We start from the raw sequence: 13403 nt of genomic DNA, 5'->3' as shown, positions 1-13403 counted from the left end.
GGCAGTGCTCAGCTTGCAGGCCAAGGGCTCTTTTATCCACTGCTCAAGATGAAAGCATGGAGCACACAAAGGAAAGAGAACAGTACAAAGTACACCTGGAGATTTGAGAGATTTATTTTCCATCCTTCACAAAGGCAGCAAATACACCACAGTTAATGTTTACTTAAAATATCACCACTCACCACTTTGCTTCTTACTCTGCCACTTTCAATGTTTACAGACAAAAAATGAACGTGGCAGGGGGAGGGTTTTGTGTGCCAAAGCCAACTCACAAACCCAGCCCTTCCAGGCAGCGCCTTGCATTGGGAAAGGAGCAGGGTGAGGGTACAGATAGCAATGCCCTTCCTTGGAGCTGTTGTGCACCAGGGCTGTGCTCAGTCATTGCAGCTGCAGCCATCCAACAGAGCACGTGTGCAGGCAGGCTGGGGCACAGGGACACACAGCTCCACCTTTTACAGGCAAGCACATCCAGGACTGATGTCACAGCTCAGGGCTGACAGCTGACCAGGAATCCTGCAGGGTGGTGGCAGCTTACCCAGCCCAACAGGAGGCTACAGGACATAGAAGGGCTGATGGATGGGTGTAATTAATTAGACTATGCTGGCAGGCACACCCAATGGCCTCGGTGGGAGAAAATGGCAGCCCATGCCTAAGGTAACAGAGGAAAATTTAGAGCAAAGTCAACAACTTTAACAACACAGGCTGAGCGTTACTTTTGGAAGAAGGAAACTCCTTGACTCACTGCGAGGAGCACAATGACTTGCTCCTGCTTGCTCCCAGCAGCACATTCCACGGATTCACAACAGCAGTGCCCTTCTCTTCCTGCTGTCACTCTTTGGTCTTCTTCTTATGCTTCTTTTTCTTCTTTTTCTGAGCCTTGCTGCTCTTCCCCGAATGCTTGGCCCTCTTGCTGGCTGGCTGAGCCCCATCACTGTCCGAGTCAGAGCTGTCCGAGTCAGATTCAGAGGACTGCTTACTCTTGTGCTTCTTCTTTTTCTTCTTCTCCTATAGAAAGAAGCAAAACAAAGCTTTGCACATGGGAAAACCGTCACTTGTGTTCACCAGGGCACTGAGCCATTTGCTGTCATGAGAGCCTGAAAAGTTGTGAGATAATCGAGCCTGTCCCAACAAGATGATGCACACAAGCTTTGCCCCAGCTGCATGGACTTTGCCACCCATGCCAGCCCATAGCTGAAGCAGGCACCATCTGACAGCTGGTAGGGCAGAGGTGGATATCGAAATGGAAATCCAAGCCTGAATACTGGTAGTCACATCACGGAGAGATTACTCCGTTTATTTAAGGCTATTCCTTTGTATATGGGTTGGCAGGAGGAAAACTTTTGCCAATGAAATGGGTTTCTGAAACAGCCAGCTGGAAGTGAGTGCTATCCCCACTTCCTCACATCATCATCAGCCCACAAGCTGCCAGGAAAAGAACGCTAATGCATTGGAGCTCTAACAGTAACACACCCTTCTCCTCACTGCAAAGGCCAAGCATAGCCAAAATCTAGAGGAATAGCTTGGTAACCTCAACCACCCCAACCATTAACTGAGAACCATGGATAGAGGGATGGGACAGTCCTGCAGGGGCTCTCACCTCCCAGCACACCACAGCCCTTAGAATGGCTGTGCTGGGGAGGATCCCACACCGCCCCCTCCCACACCCCAAGGCCCAAAATGTTTTTCAGATGTGAAGTTTCCCTTGGCTCTCCCCACAGGGGAGATGGGATGAGGAAAGTGCCCTTTGGCAATAACTCTCTTTGCACAATCTCATCTCCCCACCACAGGCAGAGGTTAGGGGCATCACTGAGTCCCCAGGCCTGCATTTCTGGGAGGCTACAAAGCAAAAGCTACACAGTGTTCAAGAAGGACCTAACATTCATATGCTGGTGCTCAGTAAGTCCTGCAAGGAACTTCATAAGAGGAACTGATTTCCAAGGCACTGAGCAGTAACTTATTAGCACAGATTACTCTGAAATCATTACTGCAATACACCTCCTCCCAAAGTTACATCAGACCAAGAACCTCAAGGCAGACAAAGACTACTTAATGGCACAGGGATGGCAATTTGTATCTACTTAATTAGACAGCAGGACTGAGGGAGAGGATATACATCTGGCTGTGCACACAGCACGTGAAGGCCAGAGCCAGCCCAGCTGTGCCCCGCAACCCAGAACAGCAGCTGGGCCACCACCTGCAGGGTGTAAAGCCTCAGAACCAGAAGGGAACAGGATAGCAACACCATGATTCTGGGTAGTAACTTAAATGTCCACGCAGGTGAGCAAGTTCAAGATGAAGTATATTGCAAAACATGCTGAGACTGCTAATGGTGGTCCCAGACCTCCATCCAAGTCCAGAAAGGATTCCATCCAGCAACAAGCACTCACTCCTTTTTCCACAGGCCTATCAACACTAAGAAAGAGACCTCTATATGCAGATGCGTATCGTGAATTTTCATTGCAGTTCAAGGGCATAAAAAGGACGTAAGAAGAAGCAAAATGGAGTTGCATAAAACAGAGATGGGCCAGCAGGTCCACCCATGCCACTGCAAATGGCTGTGATAGGCTTAGACAACAGCAGTGAGGAATGCAGCCCAGCAAGCAAAGCTTGCTGCTCTAAGCCCTATAACTGGTGTTTTTGCTTGAAGTGAGCTACACATTCCTGGACAATATGTGTGCTAACTGCTCTGGACCTGCATATGTAAGACCTGGCACAGACTTTCCCAAACTTGCTGAAAACCAGCACCCATTCCATTATACAGTTATGCAGGCAAGACCAAGTGCTGGTTGTACTAGATGAGGCTTTTTCCCCCCATCTGTAGTCCAGCTCCTTTCCCCACATGCATCTTATTTAGACTTGTCATCCTGCCACAGTTCAAAAGCACTGCCCTCCCCATGCACAGTTTTGGGCCCAAGAATGGCTCCTTCTGAAAGCACCAAACTAACATAGGGGTTTGCAGAAACACAGCTGGAGTGGAACTGAACAGCCTCCAAGTGGGGCATAAGGAAAGAGCTGCTGCCAGAGATGGGCACTGCTACTGACAGTCCCAGACACAACGTATTCAATGCTTGCTATATAAAACGTGTTTTACATTCCACTATGCAAGGAAGCATAACATGTGAAGCCTGGAGACCCCAAAGTAGCAGCTCTGCTTATTTTCAATGTCAAGCGTTCCCAATGACCTCAAGGTCACCCTTGGGCTTGCAGCAGAGTTTTACTGGAAGAGGCCTGCTGTAAATCACAGCCCTGCCTTGGCAGGGCTGACTGTGCCATGAGGAAACTTTTCATGAGGAAACTCAAAAAAAAGCAGCAAGCCCAAAGGCACAGTTGTGCAAGACACAGGGCTACAGGCAGAACAAGTTTTCTGGAAGGTCTCCTCTCTTGGCTGGCTGCTCTGTGCATCCACAGCCAACCCAGAAGAACAGTTAAGCCAAGGAAGAGGAAAAGAATGCACGAACAGGAGAAGGGAACAGCAGCATCAGCCACGGAAATACAAGTGATACCTGCACAAAATCAGAATGACTCACGTGGGCAAGTATTTCTACCTGCTCCAACAAAGCTGGGATCAGAACTGGGTGCTGAAGGTCTGAATCCAGCACTGACACTGTGGGCCTGTCCTGAGTCACTCTGGGATGCCTGCAGCACTGCCTGGGGCTGGCTACACACCCACCCCGCCCAGGCGAAAACAGCCTTCCCAGCTAAAAAAAACTGGAAAATATCCACCTAAAGGAAACTTGCTTCACAGAAGGAAGCCTGAGAAAGTCAATGTGTCTATTCACCCACAAGACTGCAAATGAAGAAACCAGTAATCATGTGAGAAACAGCTGCTAAAAACAGAAAAATAATAAATGAGGCAAAGATGGGGGGAAATTCCCCTGTAATTGCTGACTCTTCCATCCTGACTCTGCTTCTGCTGTTGGCTTGAAGGTCCTCTGGCAGCTCACTGTGACAGGGAGGATGTTAAGCCAAGACCATGCAACATGGAGGTATGCTTTAACAGGGCATTGCACCCAGCTGCTGGCAGCCCTCCAGTGCCTCACCTCATGCTATAAAGGGCAAGATGTCTTCAGACTGCTTGGGGAAAAAGGTGCCTCAATGCAAAGAGCACAGAGAAGGCTGAGTTCTCCCCCTCCTCCCTACGAGACATTCCTTCAATTACGTTCAGTCACTTCCAGGCAAGCATGGTCTCCATATGAATACACCAGCACACAGGAAGACAAACTGAGGGGTGAGCACGTTTCATTTAATAACACATTCTCCCCTAAGAGTGGGGACATGAGCAACCCATCTACAAATCACAGTTCAGCATGGATAACGTGCCATAGCACCAGACAGACACTCTCAGTTAAGGACAAAGAAAAAAAGCTAGTAGCTTATTAAACATGAAACACAGCAATTAATTTAGGGAGACCACATAGCAAAGACAAGGCACAGCTGAGAGCTGAATATCAGAGTCCTCTCATACCCCAGGGAGGATTCAGAGAAACACACTGCACACCTAGCAGCCTTTTGGCAGGTATCAGTTTCTGCAGCTCCACAACAGCACCATGATAATTCTGACAATACCAACTTAACTACAAAGACTCACGTGGCAAGGGTAGAAGCAAATCACTACCGTCTTCTTCTGAAGACTGTTAACAGTCAAATCTTCTAGGAAAAAGGATGTAGGGTGGAGAATTTTCTCAAGATTTTCCAGTCTGTGCATGTGGTGAGAAAACTGGAGAAGACCTTAACAGCTTCATTCCAGAGACTGGGAAGCTGACTCAGCATGCAAAGGCTGAAGATAAGACAGAATGTCACATTTGTCCCCTCAGGATTACAGGAAGAGGTACACCAATCATAGTAACAAAGGAAAAGACACTAGACCACAGACCTGACTTTAAGTGCCAGCATCCTGGTACGGAATGAGCAGCACTCAGCTGCCTTCCCATGCCCCACTGGATGCTGGACTTGCCCTGCTCACCAGGAGCTACCTGTACTGCACAGCCTTCCTCTGGTTTATATGCCAGTGCCAAAGTAAATGCCCATACTCTGCCTTTAACAACAGCAGCAAAGCCTCCTCCAGGCCTAGGGACAGAGACAGGTCTCCAGAAGGGATTGCTGCTGATGGATGAAGTTGAGCTCAGCTCTGTTCTCAGGCACACCTGAGAACACTGTGCTTGTGTAAGCATTGTGAGAGAATTATGCCCAAATTCCAAAAGTTGGTCCTCTCTGAGCATCTTTACAAGTACAAAGACCGTTACAGTTCTTCATATGCACTATTCATTACATCTATTACAGTTCTACTAAAATGGAACAAACTTGCTTCAAAATCCCTCAAACACAATGACTGTGCTGAGGAATGGCATACAGCTAAGCTACAGCCTGATAGCCCTGGCTTTCCTATTGCCTTCCTATTGAAGGAGCTGGTGCTATTAAAGGGGACCACACTACTCCAGGCCTTTTCCTGCTCTTTGTAAGACAGATTGCTTGGGGCTACATTCTAAGAATGTTATCACAGCTCATTCCTTCTACAAGTATTTGATTTGCAGATAAGAGGGGAGTCTCCACAACTCTCAAAGAAGTTTAAAGAATTTTTCACCAGCACTTTGTAGCCATGGTGTTGTTTAGAACCTTTATGTCTGTCCTGGTGATAAAGGAAAAAGGATTTCCAGCTGTCTGTCCTCCTGCATCTCCAGCAAGGTGCTGATATTCCTGCTAAGTTTTTGTTAAAAATATATAAAAGAAATTAATCTCTCAGTTTAATATTAAACAAGATTCCTTATGTAAATCCAAGAGATATATTTTATCTCTAGTTTAAGGACCAGTTTGAATTTATCCAATGAGAAGAGACTAGGCTATGGCCATTTATTAAATACAGCAAAAGACAGAAAAGCATAGATAAAGATGTTATAAGATGCATACTGTGAAGAGAGTGGACTGGACTCTGCGGTGCCCCAAGCTATTGCCATTTAAGAATTAGGAAAACAAGTATTAGCAACAGGCAAGAACTGATGAGCTTGATGAGTTACAGGTCATTGAACAAACAACAGTTAACGAGGTGTGGTTTTAAGTGAAAGACAACAGGAATATTTCACAGTAATCGTTTACAGCACGGGGAGAAAAAGCTACTAGGATTGCAGAAAAGCAATCACAGATCACATTTACCATACAATTCCAGTGCCCATTGCGAAACCACAGCAGAGGACAGGTCATTTTTGTAAAGTTCAAATTAAAAGATATTCCTCATAGTGCTGAAACAGCAGTTCTTTTCTCAGAGGGCCAAGAGAGAAGAATCAGAAAGGTTTGTTTTTTCTCAGTGAACCTCCCTCCTATGCAAGCTCAGCATGGGCACAATGTCGTGTTCCCATAGGAGCTCCCTCATCCTGTGACCCACAGAGTAAAAGTGAAAGGGACACAGCAACAGCCTGCACAGCTGTCAAGGCTCCTCAGATGCTCTCTGGTACTTCCACAGCACAGTGACAGCACTAACTAGATGAGCTTCTGCCACCAGTCAGTTTTCTCACTGATAACAGGAGGTGTGTAGTACTAACACAGTGATCTGTAAGGAGAAAGTCTTGAACCCGCTGTCATTCCAGAAGTTGATGTTCTGGTGCAGAGAGCTCCTCTCTGTAAATGTCACACAATTCAGGCAGGAAAAGAGCAGAGAACTGAAGAACTTTGTGTTTATCTACATTGTGGTATGAAAGAGATTTCAGTAGTACAAAAAACACCGTATATTTTTCTCTCCAGGACTCTCACAAACCAGGACAACAGCAACAAATCACATATCTCCAAACAGGAAGGATCCAGCCATACAGTAACACTGGGGATGGCATGCAGACAAAGCAGGGAGGGAGGTCCCAAGAGCATCCCTTTAAGGAGTGTCTGGAGGGAGGGAAGAGCACTCAGGGACTACAAGGGAGTATCAGATCAGGGTCACAGAAAGTGCTGATAATAAACAACCAGCTGCATTAGTGCTACTACTATGACACTAAACAGCAGTTTCCTATCTACCAAGCACCTCTCTACTCACTAAAAATATATTTCTACACCTATGTAACAAACATCAGATGGGATGGGGTTTGCAAATTAATTCTAACTAGGTAGATTGAGCTATTCTGTATAGACCCTCTCAGGGCTCCAGGCAAGCAGAGAAGCACATGGTGGCTCCCAGACAAGATCACAGCAGGCACCTAAGACAACAAGGGAGCTATGCATTTCAAGGATCCCACATCCTGCCTCTGGAAAGCTCAAAAGTTTTATTTTCCAGCGCTGGAAAACATCTGAAAACTTTTGTTCTTCTTAAAAAGGGAGAAGATCAAAGAAACAAACAGCATTTAAAGAAAGGCCGTTAAACCAGACTAAAAAACAACAACAAAAAGTAACCAATTCACAACAGTGACCCACATACCCTGCAGTCTCAGCAGGGTAAGGCTCCAGAGGGAGCCCATACCCCCTCGGATAGGCACCAGTGTGATAAAGCACTATTTGTGTACCTCCCAGTACAGGTTTTCCCAATAGAATTGAAATAACAGCTACACTGTAATAAAAAGGGAGCCACTACCAGTTAATCGTGGTTGCTTTAGAGGGAGAAGAACTCCAGGTAGGAGAAGCAAGCTCTGCTGAGTTTTTGCCAGCAGCCTGCTCTCACCACAGCAAGACACAAACTGCAAGACTGAAACAGTCACAGTTAGGCTGGGATCAACAAGTCAGTTCAGTCGAGTGTTTCCAAGACCAGAATAGAAAAGAACACATATATTCTACTCTGCAGCATAATAACACACCACAGACAAGCCCAACACATTCTTGAATGAGAGCCTATGGGAAGCAAAGAACATCTCACTACCTCTGCCTAAAGTTTTCCTTTTCTTCAGCCTGATCTGCTTCTAAACATGGGAAATCCCTCTGTCTTCCCTGTCTGTTGCCCCTCTCCAGGAAAACAGAATGGCTGTAAGGCTGTGGAAGGAAAAAAAAAAAAAGAAAAAGAAAAAAAAAGGAAAAGGCTTTGGAAGAGTGATGGAGATTCGTGTTGTGAAGGCAGCTAACAAAACGTTTACTTAAAGCCTCAAAATCTCACTTCTCAAGTCTCAAGGTCTCACTTCTGTATAATGAGACAGACCAGCAAGCACTCCTGTTTTAGATTCAAGTCTCCTCTACGTTTTTCTTCTCTTAATTAAACCAGTATGCTCTGAATCCAGAGTTCTACCATCCCAAGGTTAAGATACAAGAACATAAAAGTTCTCTTACCCCTGAAAATTTCTAGCTTTATAGCCTGGAAATGTACGCTTCCTGTGCAAATAGAATCTCTTATTTTACCCTGGTGTGTGCAGATACAGCGAGTTCACATCACACAAGCTGGCAAGGCAGCAGCAGGCATTTGCTTCAGATAAAGAAAGGTGATTGGATAAGAGCAGCAAGAGAGAAGACAAAAGAGTGCTACTGGCAAGAAATGTGGAAATTCAGGAAACCTAAGTAAGTTCTATTGAGCTTCACAACAAGAAAGAGATGCCTTTCTCACTGTAAGGAACCTCTTTTGAGAGCTAAGTGTTATAACACATCTTAGGGACAGTTTTCATGAATAAAAGGAGATAGTATAAGACTTGCTGCAGAGTCTGCAAAAGAGGCTGCCTGCATGCAACTGAGCCACTTCCTCAGTCCATCACTGGCCACTCAATCACATGCCGTAGTAAATCACAGATGTAGCTCAACAGAACCATCTTGTGTGGCTCACTTTTCCCAACTCACAGTAAGGTACCTCATACCTTTTTCCTTTTCCTTGAAGAATCATCAGACAAGCTGCTCTTTCTGCGTCTTTCACATTCTGCTGCTGTCACCTCTTCTTCTTCCTCTTCTGGAATGAGGCTGTATTTGGTCCCTCCAGGCTGCATGAAACACTCCTTGGCAAAATGACCTGCAAAAGAATGTTTGAAGGAACAGTCCCTTTCCATCCTCACACATTTCTATTCTGTATGCACTTCATACAGCCGAAGTGCCAACAACCTTTTTTAATAGCAGCCACAATACAACCATCTCGAATGTACATTTTTTTTGTCCAGGGCTTTGTATTCCTTTAGCGTGCCCTGATTTAAAAAAGATGAGAATAAATGCAAAATACTTCATTTTGGAAAGACTAGTCAAAGCAAAGCTAAGACACTCTCGACGAACAGGGAAATAAGGGCAAGGACTCAAGCATGAAAAAGTATACATGGAAGGGATGGATATCTGATGGGTGAGTGGAAAAATACAGGATCTGGGTAGGTTCGGGGGTTTCTTTAGAATGGTATTTTATACTGCTGCACAGAACCATAGTGGTGATTAATAGCTGACATTATATCTGTCTTTATCAACCTTCTCCAAAATAACATCAACTCCAGCCTAACCACCTCCTCTATGGTCAAATAATGTAAGACAAGAAATTGATTGCAGCAAAAACTCAACATACAAAGAATTACCTTGCACCTCAGCACTTGCAAAGCTACTGTAGAAGTACCACATAAGCTAACTTCACATTGCTGCACTAAGCAAAATACAAAAGCCATAGGCAAGAATGCTTACTTGGAGCTCTAAGACGGCTGCTAGAGAACTTACACTGTGTTTCCAGCAACTAATCAGTGAAGTAATTTCCACTGACATTTCTTACCCTCATTAAACGGTCTGGTGAAGACATGCATTTATTTCTTACAGTGCAAAACTGGAATGAAGCCTTGGTTATAAAGACAAAACAAAAATGTAGAAAGAAGAGAATCCATACTCAAAAGAAAGCTCAGGGATAGGATTATAAGACACACACCTTCCAAAAGGAAGGTATTTAAGTCTTCACTTTGCACAATGACTGATGGAAAACGCTGCTCTCCTCAAAACAAAATCAAATCTTTCCAAAACAAAACACAGTAAGACAGACATCACTACAATCCCACCCATAGGTCACTGTCTGGTTAGAACAAGGCTGAGTCAAAAGAACAGAACAACCCCACAAAGGCGCACCTTTGCAGCCACATTTCTTGCACACAGTGTTCAAGACAGCTTCAAGTGTGATCTTCTGACTGGTGTAGTCTCTAAAGGAACGCTTTTTCCTCTCATCCTGACTGGAAAGAGAAGAAAAGTTCTACTTTCAGTCCACTCTCAAGCTCAATCCTTTATACTTACAGTCAAGCTAAATTTCCCCCTCCCCTCCAAACAATTCTCTAAAAGCACAATTAGGTTAAATCAAAGAATGGCCATCTATACATTAGAATAAACCACATCATTAAGAGCATGCTAGTGTTACCTTCTATCTTAAGATCAACTGAACAGCCTCTACACAAAGTAGGCAAATGCTATAAGCTGCAACTAAGTCCTTTACAGTAACATCCATTTGACCAAGTTGAACACACACACTGGTCTTGCAGGTCAAATAAAACTTATTTTCACACTGGATGCGTCACAGGAAAATGTAGACAAGGAACCTCAGAAACATTAAAGCAGTCAAGATTTGGTTTCTTATCATGTATAAGTGGTAAGATCTTATCAAGTGAGTCTATGCCCACCTTGGATGAACAAGTTTCCCAGCACAACTATCACTAAATACAAGAACCAAAATGCTACCAGGGTGCAGAGGGCTGCAATTCACTGCTAGAGAGAAATTCCTGACAGCCTCTAAGCAGCACGACCAAGGAAGCACCTTCACTCAGCCCTCCAACCAGCCAATGCACTGTTCAGCTGCTCAGGAAGAGCTTCCCTCACCCTTTGAAGGAAGGAGGGCCTTGAGGATAATTATGGCAGGAAGGCTAGAAAAGAAAGGCAGGGAAAAGCAGGCAGCAGCAACCTGCATGACCTGTTATACTCTACTTGGTAGATTTACCTACTCAAGGGAAACATTGTTTGGATCAAGATCTTTCCCTGTGCCTTGGTTAACAACCTTCATGGAAAGGGACAGTTTGAGTTTGTCATCTTTCATCTGGAAGAGAAATAAACGGAACAAGAAGAGTAAAAGTCAGGATGTTAATATAAACCATCCGGAGGCCTACAGGGAAAGAATGAAATTGCAAGCAGAGCAGAGCACTATAAAGAATACCAAATCAAAGTGATTCTGTTCTATTACACTGTAGTTGCATTTTCAGTGTAGAACATTCCAACAGACAGAACAGCTTCTTATGTAGCCGACCCAGAATAAAGACAAGATCATTACAAGTCCTTTCAGATTAACAGAGAATCTACAGGACCAAACCTGCACCAGGGAAGAACTGAAAGCTCTGCTATAATTCTCATACATCACCCACAAGGGAGATCCCCCAGATCAGTAGTTTAGCAAATCTGCATCCTAAAAAATTAAGTCATACAGGCCTTTTCCTTACAGCCCCTGACAATGCATGGTGAGAATGGGCGTGCAAGGAAAGAGTAGGATCTCGATGCTTTTCAATCAAAAGCTTTAATGAAGATCCTTCTCCTGAACTGCTTTATTTTGAGTCACAGGTCAGTGCCCAAAGTCACATTGGAAAGTAGGCAGAAGCTGGCCAAAATCAACACATCACACCCCTAACAAATTAATGAGCACGCAGCCCCTGCACACAGAATTTCAAAGGTCACTGTTATAATGGATACTATATTACAATATATATTTATACACAGCACAAAAGGAAACAAGAATTAACATTACCTCTTTTCCAATGAGCTTCACCCACACTTTGTCTCCCACATCCACGATCTCTGAGGGTTTATCAATGCGGCAGGAGGACATGTGAGTCCTATGAACGAGGCCTGATCAGAATTTTGGAAGAAAGAAAGAGGGAAAAATTGTGAACTATGAAGAAATAATACTACAAAATAAACACTATTCATCTTTTTGACCTTCAGCTCATCCTTTTTACTATTACTACTTTTGTGTATGGGTGGTAATATACCCAGGGAGGTGGTGGATTTACTGACCCTGGGGGTGTTCAATGAACGACTGGATGTTGTGTTGATGGACATGGGTTAGTGGGAGCTATTGGAAAAGGTGAATGGTTGGACTGGATGGTCTTTTAGGTCTTTTCCAACCTGAGTGATCCTATGATTAGCACAGTAATACATGTGTATGAAGAAGGAGAAGTACAGATATACCACTTAGGCTCTGCACCTCAAAGGAAATTCTCTACAGCAGACACACTTCTGTCCAAATCCTCTATTAGAACTGGCACAGAAGTAACTAGTCACTTTTGGATATATTATGTCTATATTTAAATATACCACACTTAGGAAAAAGCCACATCTAAACAGACCTCTGTGTCTCACATGCAATCATAGCACCTAAATTTAAGGAGCATCAACTGGCTCCTTAATTACAAGAACCAACTTTTCCTACATGCTTAACCCCAAAGCTGTTTGCTTGGCTTGGTCACACTGACTTGCGGAATCAAACTCTATAATCCAGAGATGGGTTATAAAGCAGGTATGTTTATTCCAGCATTGCGCAGCACCGGGTGCAAGGGGGATAGCTCCACCAAACTTGCACACCGACTTGTAAAATCGTGACACAGATATAGGTACATTTAATACATAGTCAATGATTTCTCAGAATTCTGATATATAGTCAATGATTTCTTAGACTTCTAATACATAGTCAGTAGTTCTAGGAATTCTGATCCATATTCAATAGCTCTTTAGCATACAGACCCCCTCTTGTTCTTATCAGGGGGAATGCAACTCCTCTTCTGGTCATCTGTGAGGTCTCACTCCTTATCTGCATCCTCCCTGCTCTCCTAGGCCCCTTGTTTCTTTTACTTGTTACCTTTAAGTTTCCTTTACTTGTTTCTCTAAACTACCTTTAAGTTTCCTGCTTCACTGTTCAACACCAACATGTAACCAAGTCCAAATGAAACCACAGCAACAAACCTTGCTTCCTGCAGCCCGGGATTTTAATAAACGCCCCATATTCCGTCACAGCAGCCACCTGTGAAGAAAACCAACACAGCATTTAATCGAAAGCCTTTAAAACATTTGTTCTCGCTATAGAACACACACAACACCCAGATTATTCGTGTGATTTGCTACAACTCCGGGCACCTCAGCAGGTTGGAGCCAATATAACTATATCATATGGGGCCAGCTGCTGCTGTGCTCTGCAGACAGGCATCCTATAGAGGCCGATATACACACGGTGCCATATATACATACATATATATACATATATATGTGATATACACACAGTGCACACACCTCGCCCTGGAAGATGGCGTACAGCTCAGGCAGCGGCTCCATCGCCTCAGCGCCGGGGGGTGACGCGCTGCGGGGCCTACGACATCTGCCAGCCGCCTCCAACTACAGCATGAGACCTAAAGATGCCTTAAAGGAAGAAAACCATATGGAAATCAGACGGACCCGCTACAAAACATCTCTAACTCGCTTCACTCTACGCTCACAGCCGCCATTAGGCTTCCTCCGCACCGCCCTCACCTGAGGGGAGT

At 44.5% G+C, this 13403-nt stretch overlaps 1 protein-coding gene across 2 annotated transcripts; it reads right to left on the bottom strand.

The window, feature by feature from the left end:
* Positions 1-98: 98 nt before the first annotated feature.
* On the bottom strand, positions 99-13394 carry ZCCHC17 (zinc finger CCHC-type containing 17). 2 transcript variants are annotated; one of them, XM_085518027.1, is made up of 7 exons: positions 13156-13394; positions 12832-12889; positions 11618-11718; positions 10823-10918; positions 9967-10067; positions 8745-8893; positions 99-1005 (listed from the first exon to the last, which is right to left on the bottom strand). In XM_085518027.1, the coding sequence occupies exons 4-7, from the start codon at positions 10837-10839 to the stop codon at positions 829-831; spliced, it is 444 nt and encodes a 147-aa protein (XP_085374153.1). In that variant the 5' UTR covers positions 10840-10918; positions 11618-11718; positions 12832-12889; positions 13156-13394; the 3' UTR covers positions 99-828. The 2 variants fall into 2 exon arrangements, with proteins under 2 accessions (XP_085374153.1, XP_015739200.1); XM_015883714.3 differs by having other exon boundaries at positions 10827-10918.
* Positions 13395-13403: the final 9 nt, after the last annotated feature.

This window comes from Coturnix japonica, chromosome 17 (assembly GCF_054131305.1).
Source record: "Coturnix japonica strain WE chromosome 17, WE-NBRP24, whole genome shotgun sequence".
In the NCBI taxonomy this organism is placed as follows: Eukaryota; Metazoa; Chordata; class Aves; order Galliformes; family Phasianidae; genus Coturnix; species Coturnix japonica.
Note: the sequence above shows the minus strand (reverse complement) of the source record. Positions and strands in the feature narration are given on the sequence as shown.

Bases quoted from the DNA above. Each gene is read 5' to 3' on its own strand.
- ZCCHC17 (XM_015883714.3), bottom strand. From the start codon at position 13,197: ATGGAGCCGCTGCCTGAGCTGTACGCCATCTTCCAGGGCGAG. The intron at 10,919-11,617 runs GTAATGTTAATT...TTTCTCTTCCAG, and splicing joins TGAAGCTCATTGGAAAAGAG to ATGAAAGATGACAAACTCAA. The intron at 1,006-8,744 runs GTATGAGGTACC...TTCTTTCTATAG, and splicing joins CTTCAAGGAAAAGGAAAAAG to GAGAAGAAGAAAAAGAAGAA.